Source organism: Myotis myotis, unplaced genomic scaffold (genome assembly GCF_014108235.1).
Source record: "Myotis myotis isolate mMyoMyo1 unplaced genomic scaffold, mMyoMyo1.p scaffold_m19_p_10, whole genome shotgun sequence".
In the NCBI taxonomy this organism is placed as follows: domain Eukaryota; kingdom Metazoa; phylum Chordata; class Mammalia; order Chiroptera; family Vespertilionidae; genus Myotis; species Myotis myotis.
Genome location: NW_023416314.1, coordinates 77,217,116 through 77,233,152, shown reverse-complemented (window position 1 = coordinate 77,233,152; position 16,037 = coordinate 77,217,116). Strand labels below are relative to the sequence as shown.

Here is a 16,037-nt window from a genome sequence, read left to right as displayed (position 1 = left end):
ATTATTGCCTCCCGCACATGCCCCAACCAGGGCTGGGGATCAAACCTGCAACTGAGGTATGTGCCTTTGACCAGAAATCGAATCCGGGACCCTTCATTCCACAGGCTGATACTCTATCCACTGAGCCAAATCAGCTAGGGCAGGACTTCCATTTTTTACTTTACATACTTCCATACCTCAAAAAGTGTTTAAAAGTGTACGTTACTTTTATAATAAATATATTTGGTTCAAGGTTTCCAATGTTGCTTTTTCTGACAAAATCACATTTAAAAGGCTTTTGCATTTTAAAGACGACCATGAAAAAAGTAAATGTTCATATTACAGGTTATTAGTTTTCAAAATGTTCTATTTAGTGATTTGCGGAGATAAAAATCCATGGGTAATAAAACATCTTTAGGAGCTGGGATAAGAAAATACCACTTGATTGAATTGTCATATATAATTTTAGTGTCCAAAAATGTCCTATTTTAAGTTACTTAATGTTTCACAATCTAATCAGTTTATTTCTTTAAATTTGTTTAAGCCATTGAGCAAGACTAGCTCTTATCAGGGGCCAGTTCTTAATAAAAGGTTCCTCTAATGATGAGGGAATCAGCCTTATGACTAGACTACTTTAATACAACCACAACATTTGTGAGACTAAACCAAGCAGCACTTGCTTTTCCCCAGAGTTTGTGTATGTGTGTCTATAAATAAATTAGTCCCAGTGGCATGAAGTGGCATACAGCTATCCAAATGTCATTTGTACTACCTGAAACATTTATCTTCAAAATATCTTTAAAGATCCAATACTGCTGAGCGGCTGGCGGGGCAGGCTGGGAGAAGTGATGAGTCAGCTACAAAGAAGGACATGTCATCAATAGTGTAATAAACCCAAAATGCTACCTAAGAAATCAAATCATCATCAATTATAGATAATGTCATCAGGAGGTAGCCACTATGTTAAATACAATGGTGGCTACAGAGATTTTTTTAGATACAAATAAAAGTGTTTTATAGAAACATGGAGGACATTCTCTTCTTCCCAACAGCTCTTCCTCATCAAAAAATAACTAAATGGACTGTCTCTTTCAAAGACTGTCGCAATATGATAAAGTAGTTGGTTGTGGCCTTTAAAAATGCTTTGGACCCCTGGCCGGTTTGGCTCAGTGGTGGATAGAGCATCGGCCTGCGGACTAAAAGGTCCCAGGTTTAATTTCAGTCAAGGGCACATGCCCAGGTTGTGGGCTCGATTCCCAGTAGGGGGGCTTGCAGGAGGCAGCCGATCAATGATTCTCTCTGATGTTTCTCTCTCTCTCCCTCTCCTCTCTGAAATCAATAAAAATATATTTTTTAAAAAGTGCTTTGGAATCCAGAAATGAGTGAATAAGAAAGAATAATCCAAATGTTAGCTAGACTCAACCTCTAGGGCATCTAAGGTGTGGTCCAGGAAAATCCTCTCTCTCTCCGTTGACCTGGGATTACACTTGAGAGCTGAGTCCTGACCCACACCCAGTCTCTCATATTCACCCTGACAATAACAGTTGTTCGTCCTCTTCTGAATGCTCAGTAACACTGGACTTGGAATGACATGGGTTTCTTTACTGTGCAGCCTGCAGCTCTGAAGACTTCTAAGATTCACCCTGGTTTCTGACCACACTCAATTCTCCAGGAGAGAACAGATTCTCAGCACAGGGATGGCACCTGTCACCATGCCTATTAATGATGGGACTGGATTCCTCTCTGCTGAGCTGGGATGGAAAAAGCTTGAGAATCTTAACTCCACAGAAGGTACAGCAGTCATGCGGCTGTTTCTATTACAATTCTGCAGCACGCTTTCTTCTTAATTTACCATGGACCCTAACCTTACTTCTCCAGGATTTCTAGGAGTTTTTCACTGTAATTATATTTTTGATGTAAATTATTGCTTTTATGGTTTCTTACAGCATTTCCTGAAAATATTTTACAGAACATATTTAAATGTTAGATGACAATGCAATGATTCAAAATAGAGCCTATGTGATTATTTAATGAGCACATATGAATTATGAGAATTTAGACAGACAAGTAAGTTCTAATATTTTGCGGTAGTCTCTAGAGTATCTTCAATTATCCCAAGGAGCATTCTTTGGAATTTTGTAAAATTGGGTGACTTGATGAACATCACAGAAGACTAGAACTTCTACAGACTAAGCCAATAAAGACAGGTGAGCAGCTCTTGGTAAAGAAGGCTCCTTTCAGGACCTTCCTAAAACGTATGTCTGACCCAGGGTAATCAGCTGCCCCAGGACTCCTGAGGCATCCGAGGTGAAAGTACCTTCGGCATAAACAGTCCAAGGATTGACTTGGAAGCAACCTGTTTCCAGGGAGAGAGAGTGCCCTGGCTCCCCAGGCCTGTGTATGCTTCCACACCTGATCAGCATTGCTGAGCTTGATAAAGCTACCAGGGACCCACCAAAGGCAGGAAAAAGGATACTAGCTGATCAGACAAGGAAGAAAGTTTGTTTCTAACTCTGACCAAAACCTCAATACAATGCTGGAAGTGATATGAAAGAAGAAGGTTAACACTTCAATTGATTTCTCAGGTTGAGGCCCATAAATTTCTAAAATAACTGAATGTCTGTCATTTTCTACTGAGGAAACAGAAGAAGGGGATCTGATTTACCTAGGACAAAAACAAAGCAAAACCCCTCAAAAAACAAAAAGTGGAATATTCAATATATAATATTCTGACATCTTAATCACTGAACCTCTTTAAACACAGCACAAACTGTAGCTGGTGCTACTTAACAAAAAAGCATTACAACTTTCTTTTTAAAAAGCATTTCTTGAAACCAAGAACTAAAAGAAGGAAATTAAAGCTGTAGAGAATGCTCCGACTTCAGAGGACTCATACTATACCGTGAATCGTGTCTGTCACCTGGAAACCAGAGTGCTCCAGGCACGATCGCATGGACAAGCCTGCAGCAGAGAACACATGCACATACAGCTAAAGTGGTACATTACCCCCAATGCCCTCATGCCACCCAACACAAAGACATTCCTTCCCAAGAGGGGTGGGCTGCGGTCACATCATCGTTCCAGGGGCCAGAAATCTGTATTGGTTTCATGCTATAAATCTCAAACACAATTTAAGACCAACAAGACAAAGACACTTTGTATATGTCAAAATTAGACACAGTTGTGTGTGGTTTATTTAGTTATCAAAAGAAGGCACCAAAGCAGGTATGGAAGGACTACAGATCGTAATTTGGTGACTATCTTTGTCGAGGTGTAGCTAAAAGAAATACTAGGTGGACCAAATGGGAATACAAAAGTAGAAAAGTTTGATTTCTGAGAGGGAAGTTTGACTACCTTAGATACAGATATAATTACAGCATACTCAAAGTACAGTGGAATTTGTTATTTTAAAGCAGAATAAATAACACAATTTAAACTCATGATAACCTAATATAATGAGAAAAATATATAGAATTCAGAGTATTCAGTTACCAGGGACATGACTTTCAGTCACTTGGGACAAAGTGGGGCTCTTTACGAAGGGGCCTCAGTCATTCTGTCTGCACAGTAAAGGTGACCTTAGTTGCAAAGAGAAATGTCCATTTCTCAGGAGCCAATAGTTTACTAATAACTATCTATGGGCTGTTCTATATTTTATTGTGAGTTAATCTTTAATTAAACTGGGGTTAAGAGGAAACCGGGAAGAGCACATTTTGTTTTCTGCATTCAAAAAAGACCATGTACCAAATTTTAATCTTCTGAATCACTAACACATATCTGCGTTGTGCCTTGATACCTTTAATTGTATTATGGTTAGTACTCAAACAAGCACTAATATTAGCCTTCTATTACTCAAAAAAAAACAAAACATTTCCCAGACAACACTCGAGAGATCTTTGATGTATATTATAAACATCCATGCCTGTGAGACCGTACAAAAACGGTGAGGCCAAATCTCTCTATTCATGCACAGGAGGGATTGGCTCAACACAGTCACTGTTCTGACAGAGGAAGGGACAAAGCAATCCTCTGAGACTTCCGCCAACTGGCACAGGTTACACTGAATGAACAATACGTACTGACATCTGTGTCTTCCACAAGTCATGATAAATAAGCAAACTGGTTATTTGTAATCAGCCAAACTTGCTTCTTTGAAAAGGCTGCTACTGGACGCTGCAGAGCTCATGTTCCTTCCCGGTATCAGAAAGGAAAAAACCAAGTTACGTTTATAGCTAATTTTATCATGTCAAGCTCTTTTCTAGCAATGACATTTCTTACCACAATGGCAAAAGTTAAGCTAGTACTTCTTCTCAGAGCTCCTATTAAACCCAAAACAAAACAAAAACTCCTATTAAACCATCCTACTTTAAGGTAGGGGCAATTTTATAGTTGAATTCAGTTTTCATCGACTACATAGCAAATGTAAATAACCGCCTCCGCATGAAAATTAAAATTAGAGCTAGTCTGTGAAATAGACACTAAATTATATTGACATGTGTTATATTTTAAGATTACACCAATATTTTTGTTTAATTCCCTACAAATAATATTGTACAGCTGTTTTTCAAAGCTGTGTTTCTTTTATTTATATTCTCGAATGGACACATTCTTTCCCTTGTCTAACACAGGACTTTTAATAAGCCCCTTTTAAGGGCCACAAATCCTAAAAAAGGCCTCCAGGACACAATTAGGAAGTCTGCTTATAGCTCATCTTATATAAAATTAAGGGACAAAAACTGGGCCTTAGACCAATTGGAAGGTTTTACCTTGGCTTTCTGCTACTTAACCCTTAGTGAACTGCACCAAACAGGAGCCATTTCCCTGCCACTATGGAAATAAAGGAAGTTAGACATCTCACAACACCAAGGTAAGGAAAAACAAAAAAGCTGAGAAATATCTCATTATTTCAAACCAAGTCATTTGTAAATGACTATAAATGTAAATCAAAGAATTATTTCTATTTAATATTTTATTCTCACAGAGATTAAAAATGTCAAAAGCTTAAAACAAGGAGAAAGGGGGAAAAGGAACACACTAAACTAGTCTATCATATAATTAAGCAAAACAGCAAAGTATTATGAGAAAATACATATTATGTAGTCATCAATTAAGATATTTAAAGGAAGGAGCTTATTTTAACCCACCTCAAAAGGATGCTACAACTGCATTTATATAGCCGATTTAGGTTATACCAATTATATTTCAATAAATGCACAATCATGTGTAGAGATGTGTGTGCTTTCATCTAACATAAAGTAAAAAAGGCAAGTATAATATTTGCACTGTACTACATTTAACTCTGCCTTCAGCTATATATCTTAATGCCAATCCTGACAAATTACTGGCAATTTTGTTGTTTTGGGAACGAAAGTGTCATTGTAGATTGTAAACATCTCTCCTTCCCTTATAGGCCAGATTCAAAGAGTTGATAAGATATCAGAAAATTTTTAACTGAGTTGGAAATATTTGGAAAAGAATTTACTTTCATGGTAAAAACCCTGACAGTGTTGTGAAAGCTCAGCCTTTAAAGCACATGATAACTGCTGCCTGGCTCACCTCTTTCTGGTCCTCAGCCTACCTCTCCTTTCTTTCTCTCTTACCGTGGTCTTGTCTGGGAGTCCCTGCACTTCCCCTCCTAGTGTTGTCAAAAGTAGTCTTAATGTCTAAAAGTCTAACTGGCAAGAGGTGCCCCTGATAAATCCTGAAGAACCTGGGGACCAAAAATATTTAAATTTGAAGCTGTAGGTTTCATAGTTTTCTAGGTTCAAACTTCAATTTCTAAAAAAAAAGGATACTTGAACTAAGGACTCAATCGAATAATTATGCTGAAAATAGGTTCCCACCTATGAGGCAAAGAAACAGTGCCCCCCCCCCCCCCCCGCAAGAAAAATGTGTTTATTGTCTAGTAAGTAAGTCAATCATGAGACAGTCAACACTGGCTTATTACCCACCCTGTCAGCTACTCGTTTCCTTTTGTACCCAACATGCTCCAGCCATAGTTTCCAGCTGTCATCAGTAGATGTAGTTTCAGAAATGGAAACTAAACTTGTCTAATAAAAATATAATCAAGAAACTAGCCCTAACTGGTTTGGCTCAGTGGATAGAGCGTCGGCATGTGGACTGAAGGATCCCAGGTTCGAATGCAGTCAAGGGCATGTACCTTGGTTGGGGGCATATCCCCAGTAGAGGGTGTGAAGGAGGCAGCTGATCGATGTTTCTCTCTCATTGATGTTTCTAACTCTCTATCCCTCTCCCTTCCTTTCTGTAAAAAATCAATAAAAATATATTATAAAAAAAAAAAAAAAGAAACTAAATGTAGAGTATCCCCCTACCAATTAGAACTGTATGTAAAATATATTCCATTCTATTAGTTTGGTAAGAGTTAATTCCATGTTAAGTGGCTTCAATTATTCTGCTATTTATTTTCAGAGTTACCCAACAGTCTATTTTTCCCCTTAAGAACAAATAGGAACATAGAATTCTGTTAAAACAAATTCTATTTCCAGACATTTCTATTGTACTTCAGTACTTACTATAAGATAATAATTCCAGCTGCTAAAAAATTTAAAAGGACAACATACTAACTACGGAGAGTGAGTCTCTGTTAGGGAAAGTCACAGGCTGTGTTGTAGCTGGCTCTTACTAAGCGACCTCCCAGTAAGGCAGCCTGTTCTAGAGCTGTGCTGTCTGATGCAGTAGCAACCAGCTGCATGTGACTACTTCCATTTAAGTTAATTAACATTAAATACAATTTAAAAGTTCATTTCTTGGCTGCACTTGCCACATTTTAAGCATTAAATTAGCCACATGCAGCTGGTGACCAGCATCCTGGACAACACAGATCCAGAGCATCTGCCTCACCTCTGTCATCACATCTCTGCTCTAGACAGAGCACAGGGCCTGCCGCCTCACTTAGTCTAGCTAGCATCTAGAGGAGTGCGGAATGCATATTTATTTATTTTAATTATTCTTTTTATTGGTTTGGGAGAAAAACAGCACTTTGTTGTTCCACTTATTTATGCATTCATTGGTTGCTTCTTGTATGTGCCCTGACCAGCGATCAAACCCATACCTTGTTGTTTCGGGACGATGCTCCAACCAACTGAGCTAGCCTGCCATGGTCTAGGAGTACACATTTAAAACATTCCTATTTAATGCCGAAACCGGTTTGGCTCAGTGGATAGAGCGTCGGCTTGCAGACTGAAGGGTCCCAGGTTCGATTCCGGTCAAGGGCATGTACCTGGGTTGTGGGCACATCCCCAGTAGGAGATGTGCAGGAGGCAGCTGATCGATGTTTCTCTCTCATCGATGTTTCTAACTCTCTATCTCTCTCCCTTCCTCTCTGTAAAAAATCAATAAAATATATTTAAAAAAAAAAACATTCCTATTTAAATTATAAATATAAATGAAAGCCTCATAAATCAGATTTAAACAATAGTCTTCTATCACATACAATTCTAATAGCTGGTTATTAAAGTGTTTTAAAACTATTGCTTAAATCAAAGCACACAAAGACAAACAGAAATGGGGTTTGTTACAGAATGAAAAAGTCCTCAAATAAAGTGGCTAAGGACTGACTTTATTAAAAGGGCCGAAAGGACATCAATTGGGTATTTCAAAAACTGTGATTTGAAACTGCAACTTGATTAGATTAAAAAAACAAACTGCATGGCAAACACAAAAATCTTTTCTGCTTGTGCATTGTCAGGGTCAAGGTCAGCTGCAATGCAGCTGTATATACCTAACTGTAAATGGCCTCAGATTTCCTCAGCAAAGTGCACACAATCTCACAGCAGACTAACTTGTTTCCAACTCTTTCAGATCCTAACCACTTTCACAGCTTGTCAGGGTCAAGGAAAAATTATCCAGTGAAAAGATTCAGTCAAATTATGACAAATTTTTAATGAATTAACATATAGAGTGCCAATCTTAAGTATTAATATTTCTAAACATAATCGAATTATCATAGACATGGACATAACCTGCTTTTTAGATTGAGCTGAGACTAGTGTTTTAAAAATTAAGTCAGAAAACTATTCTCCATTTTATAAAGATAAAAAATGGGCCCTTCCAAAGAGGATTTAAGTGAGTATCAAAATTCTACCACAGAAATATATCCACCAAACATTTGTATATGTGGTCAGTAAAATGGTAAACTCACGGTATTAAAAATAGTTTTACAAACCCAGACATTTGGGATATCCTATAATAGATTAAGACAATTCAACAAATAAGGTACTTTAATTAAAATTAGGTTCAATTATTTAAGTAATATAAAAATTAGGAAAGACTGTAAATCTAACAAATTTAAAGTTTTAAAGAAATCTCCAAAGAGCCAGTTAATAAATTCTACTTCCCTGAGGTCAACTCACCCACTGGGACCCCCCTGTAAGGCCTGTGATCATGCTATAAAAACACCTTCTCCACATCAGAAGGTCACAACCTAAGTCTGAGCTGAAAACCCCAGCATCATCAGGCACTCTTTAAGATTTAACCAACATTATACTTCCTGTGGACATAAAGCTAGGAATGTTTGCACTAGTTTCCTAATAAATAATAAGTAAAAACAAGAATTCACTTAGAATAGAAACAAAAGCCAAGTTGTACAGCCCAATTAAAATGAAAGTAATATATTTAAATAGCTTTAGTAACACCACTAAAACATTTAAAATCTCTTCCCAGGTAGTTTAGGAAAGACAATTAAAACTGTTAACAGGTCCCTCCCGTCCCTAAGTAGCCCAGGAACTCACCATCTTTAAAATCGCACCATACAGCCGTAGGAGCACTTTCCGAGGCTCGTCACCAACAGTGGCCACAGTGTCGGGTAAGGAGCACAGGAACAGCATGTTACTGAGGCCACCTCTGTGAGAAATAAGAGGGTGGTAAATACCTGTATTCTGAAGGTCAACTAAGTCACTCTCCTTGGATAACTATGATGGATGGGAAGTGAGGACCCCCACAAGCATTGTTCTAAGTCGTCATTCATTCTCTCACAATGCTTGCAACATAAATGATTAACTCCACAATTTTCAGATCAATTCCATGATTCAAAACTAGAGGCCCGGTAAACGAATTTGTGCACCAGTGGGGTCCCTTGGCTCAGCCTGCGGGATCAGGCTGAAACTGGCTCTCTGACATCCAGAGAGGTCCCAGATTGCAATAGGGCACAGGCCAGGCTGAGGGACCCCACAGCCACACAATGGGGGCCAGGGAGGGACGTGGGAGGTTGGCCAGATGGCAAGGGACCACAGGAGGGCTCCAGGACGTGAAGGGCCCGTATTGCCCAGTCCTAATTGGCCAGACCCCAGCAGCAAGCTAACCTTCCGGTCAGAGCGTCTGCCCCTTGGTGGTCAGTGCACGTCATAGCGAGCGGTTGAGTGGCCTTAGCCATTAGCATATTACACTTTGGTTGAACGGACGAAATTAGGCTTTTATTATATAGGATAGGCAAACCCTTCCCAGCCAATGGGGCTCACTGGTTGAGTGTCGACCTATGAACCAGGAGGTCATGGTTCAATTCCCAGTCAGAGCACATAACCGGGCTATGGGCTAGATTCCCAGTACAGGGGTAGTCCATTGATGATTTTTCTCTCATCACTGATTTTTCTCTCTCTCCTCCCTCTCCCTTCTTCTCTGGAAAAACAAAAACAAAAAACAACAACAAAAAACAGGTAAATCCCCCAATCTGTCCTTGTAGATTAGCACTGGGGGAGAGGTTTTTTTTAATCACACGTGTGCCGCACACATGGCACTGGCCTCTGGAGAATGACAAGGACCAGGAGTACTCTCTCCAGGACTGGCAATGGGGGAATTCCAGATGCAGTCCTTCAACCCCACATTCTTTTATGATCCCAAACCTCCATTATAGCAGATTCCATTTCCTCCAGAACTTTCCATTTGAAGTACAATTCCAAGATCTACCTCTTCCATGCCCATATCAGTAAAAATTTCTCAACCAATTTTTAAAAAAATATATTTCATTGATTTTTCACAGAGAGGAAGGGAGAGGACAGAGAGCCAGAAACATCGATGAGAGAGAAACATCGACCAGCTGTCCCCCGCAAACCCCCCACTGGGGATGCACCCGCAACCGAACGCGGGATCCTTCAGTCCGCAGGCCGACGCTCCATCCACTGAGCCAAACCAGTCAGGGCTCTCAACCAATTTTGACTAACAAGCCTTTTCAAAAAACCTGCAACATTAAGTGATTCTTGGAGCATTCAGAAGAAATGCAAGATCTCATTACCTAACCCATCTATTTTGACTAGTGAAGACAAGAAACAAGTTACAGAGGTCATTCAAACAGGAAGGAATAGCCTTAAGGACAAATCACCTGCCTGGCTTAGAAATGACTGGGTATAGAAGAAGGCTAGTTAATGCAGAGATTGGAGTTAAACTGCAGAATAAAAAATAATGTACAATCAGGAATTACAGGCAAGAGGCACCTCACCTCTAATAACTTCAGAGCCACTAAATCCTAACTAGTCAATAAATCTTGAGTAATCTATATATATAAAAGCCTAAGTGACCATTACACGACCAAACAACCAGAACAACCAGTCAACCAGTTGCTATGACACTCAACACAGGAGCTGCCCCCTGGTGGTCAGTGCACTCCCACAGCCAAACTCCCACAGCCCCTCCCTCCCCCCGGGTTGGCCGGCCCCCTGATAGGCCTTGATCACAAGCCAGGCCGAAGGACACCCCCCCCCCCCCCCAGTGCACAAATATGTGCACCAGGCTCTAGTTATTACATAAGCACAGCACTCTGCTAGAAGCTAGGGTAATAGAAAACCAAAATAGGATCTGGTCCCTGCCCTCAAAAAATGTCCACTCTGATGAAGAAAGCAGACATAAAACTATAAGACAGAGTTCAAAATCGGGGGACAGTGTTTGCAACTATGTGCTTCAGCACATCCTGAGCCTGTCAGATGCATCCATATTGGATGGCAGTATATAACCAACTTTTGTACAAAAAGTTACCAGCAAATCGAACCACAGCTTTCTAAAATAACATCCCCAGTCAGGGAGCCACTATTCCTTGTTCCATCCATGAACAGTCCAGCCTAGTCAAAATATGATGCCAAAAGTAAGGCTAAAATACAAAGCTAATCTACATCACCACATGCCCAATTATGTAGGGATTTGTGAGCACACAATGACAAGCACTGTCAAGGAATACAAAGCAGCCCTAGCCGATTTGGCTCAGTGAATAGAGCACTGGCCTGCAAACTGAAAGGTCTCGGGTTCTATTCCAGTCAAGGGCACATGCCCGGGTTGGGGGCTCAATCCCCAGTGCGGGGAGTGCGGGAGGCAGCCAATCAATGATTCTCTCTCATCAATGATGTTTCCATCTCTCTCTCCTTCTCCCTTCCTCTCTGAAATCAATAAAAAATAAAAGAAATACAAAGCAAGAGAGAACACTTCAACTTGTGTAGGCAGGAAAGATAACAGGAATTTTTTTTGCCTGGAGGTTATTAATGTTGCTACATCGACATCAGTCTAACAACTCTGACAGTTCTGCTCCTGTAGCAGATATTCACCTCCCTTTCCTTGCTAGAACCCAGGTTTATTCAGACGGAAAGTGCCCTGTATTAAAACTATACTTAGCAGATACTTTTACAGCTAAGTGGGCCCATGCTACCAAGTGTTGGCAAATAAAACGTAAAAGGCCGTATTTGTGTGACTTCTGGGAAATCAACATAAGACAAGTTCCCACTTTGTCCTTCTCTCTTCCCCACCTCCCACCCTAATAAACAAGAAAATGATGGTGTGTCAATTGCTGAGCTATTGTCTCTGAGCTCCAAACCCATCTGTTTTCTGCTATGATGCCAGATTGGGACTATACCAGTTCCAGATCTCTGTGATCAGATGCTCCCCAATGGGTATGGGCAGTGGGGCCCTGTGGCACTGGAGGGGCCTGGAAGGCAAGAGGGAGAAGGTGTGTTGCTTCCTGTTCCAGCCATGGCAGCTGTTCCACAACCAGCCCCAGAACACCCTCTCAGAGGTACCAGCTCAGAGGTCTGGGCTCTGGCTCCACAGGGACACATCTCAAGTTGAGATACCAGCAATAGCCAAGCAGTGCCCTCTCCTCGGAGGCTGTATCCTAATTCTGTGGGGCTCTCCTCAGAACTTACAGGTTCTGATAACTCTGACCTCTTCCCTTTTGGTTTTCCAAGGCCCGGGGTAGGGCTGCTTCATACAATTAATTATTTTAATCACTTCCGCCTTTTCGGTTCCCTCCACACCTGTCCATCCAATTCCCTATATTAAGTTCTCTATGTCAAAGTACCTAGTATTATTCCAGTTTTTTTGCAAGAGCCTGACTGGCACATAAGGCCAGAGCTTTCGCAGCTTCTTAGATTATGAGAATAAGGGCTACATCCTAGGAATGGCAGAGCAGTTAGCTGGAAGGAGCCTGCATCCCCGTCTAGCCTGTGGAGCTTCCAGACTGGCTTGGCCTGGTGACTTCTGGAGCTCTAACACAGAGGAAAATACATTTCTATGTGGTTTAAGCTACTGTTACTCTGGAGTTTTCTGTTATAAGTACTAACTGATAAAGCCTATCACCACATCCACTAACTTGAGTTCTTCCAATCTGGAAACTCCTCCTTCTTTGCTATCTAAAAACTACTTACCATTTAAGACCAAGTTCAAAGTTCAACCTCCACAAGCAGCTTTTGTCCTCTTCCCTGCTAGCTCCTTGAAGGCCAGGGTAATGTCTACCTTCAATTCTTAAGGCCCAATGGCCTTCAAATTGTGGATGCTCAATAACTATTTCCCAAAAATGACAACAAACAGCAGCACTCTTGTCCCACTAAGTCTCTCTTCTCCAAATTCCTCCATTATGTTTGAAAACTGCTTATACTGCTCTCTAATGATTGGGAAATTAGTCTTAGCTCCCTAATTAGACTGTAAGCTCCCATCTTCCTGTGGATGGCATCATGCTAAGAGAAAGACCTCAGGCTTCAGAGCCAGGGAGCCTGGCATTCAAATCCCACTTCTGCCACTTATTAGCTGTGCAATCTTGGGCACATCACTACTAGTAAACCTCTGACCCTCAAATTCACTCCTTTACAAACGAGAACTTCATTAGTCACCATAAGGGCTCAGAGTCATGAGGTATTTTTTTTTTTTTTAATATATTTTATTGATTTTTTACAGAGAGGAAGGGAGAGATATAGAGAGTTAGAAACATCGATCAGCTGCCTCCTGCACATCTCCTACTGGGGATGTGCCTGCAACCCAGGTACATGCCCTTGACCGGAATCGAACCTGGGACCTTTCAGTCCGCAGGCCGACGCTCTATCCACTGAGCCAAACCGGTTTCAGCGAGTCATGAGGTATTTGACAAGGATTAACTTGTTTCATCCTCCCAACAATCCTACAGGTGGACACTGGTATCACCCCATTTTATAGATAAGGAAATTGAGGAACACAGCAAGGAAGGAAGTGACTAAGACAGGATTCAAACACAGGTGTATGGCGCCAGGGTCCTTGCTTTTAACTCTGATGCCGCAAGATCCAAGAAACAAAGCTAAGCATGGTAACAGGTGCAAGTGGACACCAAGAGTCTTACATTAAGACTAGTCTGTACAAACCTGCACCAAACAAATGTCTTCATTTCCTACAGCTGCTGTAACATATGACCGAAAACTTGTGGCTTAAAACAGCAAATTTACTATCTTTTAGTTCTGGAGTTCAAATGCCTGAAAAAAGGTCTTCTGGGGCTAAAATCAAGGTGTCAGCAGAGCTGCACATCAAAAGTATATACCACATTTCAGGAAACACACACGAAACTAAAAACAGACTCTGAGCTAATCAATTTCAAAGGATAGGGGCCATTAAGGGGAATGCAAAGTTAATGTTTAATGGGCACAGAGGTTCAGCAGTTTGGAAGGACAGAAACATTCTTGAGATGGATGGTGGACACAGTGACACAACAATGTGAGTGTACTTAATGCCACTGACTCGCACACTTAAAATGGTTAAAACTGTAATAAATTTTATTTTGTGTATTTTACCACAGTTGTAAAAAAAAGGAATGAATCACTGATATGCTATAACATGGATGATCCTTAAAAACATAATGCTTAAGTCACAAAAAATCACTTGCACTCCATTCATAAGAACTGTCCAAAACTAGGAAGTCAATAAGACAGAAGTCAGATTAGTGAGTGCTTAGGGCTAGGGAGGCAGGAGGCTAAAGGGAACAGAGTTTCTCTTTGAGATGATGAAAATGTTCTAAAACTGATTGTGATGGTTGCATATATGTGGGTATTCTAAAAACCACTAAATCGTACACTTTAAATGGGTGAATTGTGGTATGTGAAGTATATTTCAATCAAGTTTTTTAAAAAGAAGAAAACTGACTTTTTCCTATGTAATGAGTTTTCTTAAGCTACTAAAAAAACCTGAATGTGCTTCCACAGAAACAATGTGTCCGGATGTAAATAAAAGTCATATTTAAGATTTTTTTTTTCAGTAGCTGAAGAGAAAGCAATCAGGAGTACCTGGGAGCCTTCACAAGAGTTAAGGATCTATTTTCCCCAAGGCCAGTTAGTTGTCTACCCCAATTGAGGAGGAACAGAAAGATAAGGGAACTCAAGGTTCTAGTATCCCCATCCCCCACCCAGCAAGCAAGTGGAAAAGCAGATGGAAGGTGCGGAGACAGAGGATACAAGGACCCTTCACCTTTCTTTTCAACTGGGGGGCAGGGCCTCATGTGCACAGCTATCAGAATTGCCCTGCTGCTCCAGTCACAGCCAACAAGGGCTTCTGGCTCCCAAGCAACAGGACAAGCATTAGTTAAAAGACCTAGTTCTCCTTCCTGTCACATCCTCTTGAAAGCTCAGTCAACAGGGAGAGCAAACAGATGAACTACTGTTCTAAGTTGTGTAACTCCATTCAAAGTTTATCCCCATACTCCTAAAGAAGGAAGGCAGGCAGGCCAAGCTTGGCCAGAAACAGGCGCACAACCTGGAAATCCTTCATCTCTTATATTATCTGTAGCCTCTGTTGCTCAATAGGCCTTAGTAGGAGGAAGTAAACCATTGATTGTTTTAATGACAATCAAAATAAAAGGTCACCATTATGGATGACGCAAACTGTGAAAACCATCCAGAAAGAAGCCAGTTACCAATGAGCCAAATAAAATGACTAGGAACAAGGAGATACATTAGGAAAATATGCTCAATAACTATTTATTGAGTTAAAGTTTAATCAAGTTCCTCTTAATTTGCTACTAGGTCACTGCAAGTCAAACAGAAATGATAGCAAAAATCCAACAGCCCAATATATGGCACAATTTGTCAAGATTATCTGCCCAAGGCCCTGGCGCGGTAGCTCAGTTGGTTAGAGTTGTCCCAATCCAAGGTTGTGGGTTCAATCCCTGGTCAGAACACATACAGGAATCAACCAATAAATGCATAAATAAATGCAACAACAAATCAATGTTTCTCTCTCTCCCTCCCTCTTCCTCTCTCTAAAATCAATTACAAGGAAAAAAAATATCTGGCCAAGTTGATATTTTATTTTATCCCTGGAACTCTCAAGGATTTCAAAGAATTATGAATTCAAACTAGAAACTTTGAATTGAAACTACAAACTTGACCATCTGGCACGGACAGCTTTATAATAAACATACACATCATAATTAAACTTAGGAGGCACAACATATTCATGAAGCAAATAAAATGAAAATAACACATTCATGTCACATTCAACACGTGTAAGTGACACGTTGGAAAATGAAGAGCAGAGTCACTGCTGCCATCTAACCAGCGTCCTCTGGACCTAGCTGAGTGTGCTTCACCAACCCCCACCTAGCTTCTTTTATAGATTATTAATCAGATGTAAAAATAAACATTTCAATTTCTCTTTATATACAGCTAATCAAGAATCAACTTACACCCTGGCTGGGTGGCTCAGTTGGAGCATCGTCCCGTACACTAAAAGGTTGCAGGTTCAATCCCCGTTCTCTGTCTCTCTCTCTCTCTTCTCCGCCCACCTCCCTCCCCCAACTCCTTCCTTCCCCTCTTCCCCTCCCACTTCCTCTC

The 16,037-nt window shown here is 40.6% G+C and overlaps 1 protein-coding gene across 4 annotated transcripts in view; it reads right to left on the bottom strand.

Annotated features, from left to right (window-relative positions):
• CHKA (choline kinase alpha) overlaps window positions 1–16,037 on the bottom strand; it is a 45,336-nt gene that overhangs the window by 24,166 nt on the left and 5,133 nt on the right. For all 4 annotated transcript variants that reach the window (XM_036326421.1, XM_036326422.1, XM_036326419.1 and 1 more), the window contains exon 2: window positions 8,730–8,841. In XM_036326421.1, the coding sequence (XP_036182314.1) occupies window positions 8,730–8,841 (112 nt within the window). The remainder of the gene's footprint in view (window positions 1–8,729; window positions 8,842–16,037) is intronic.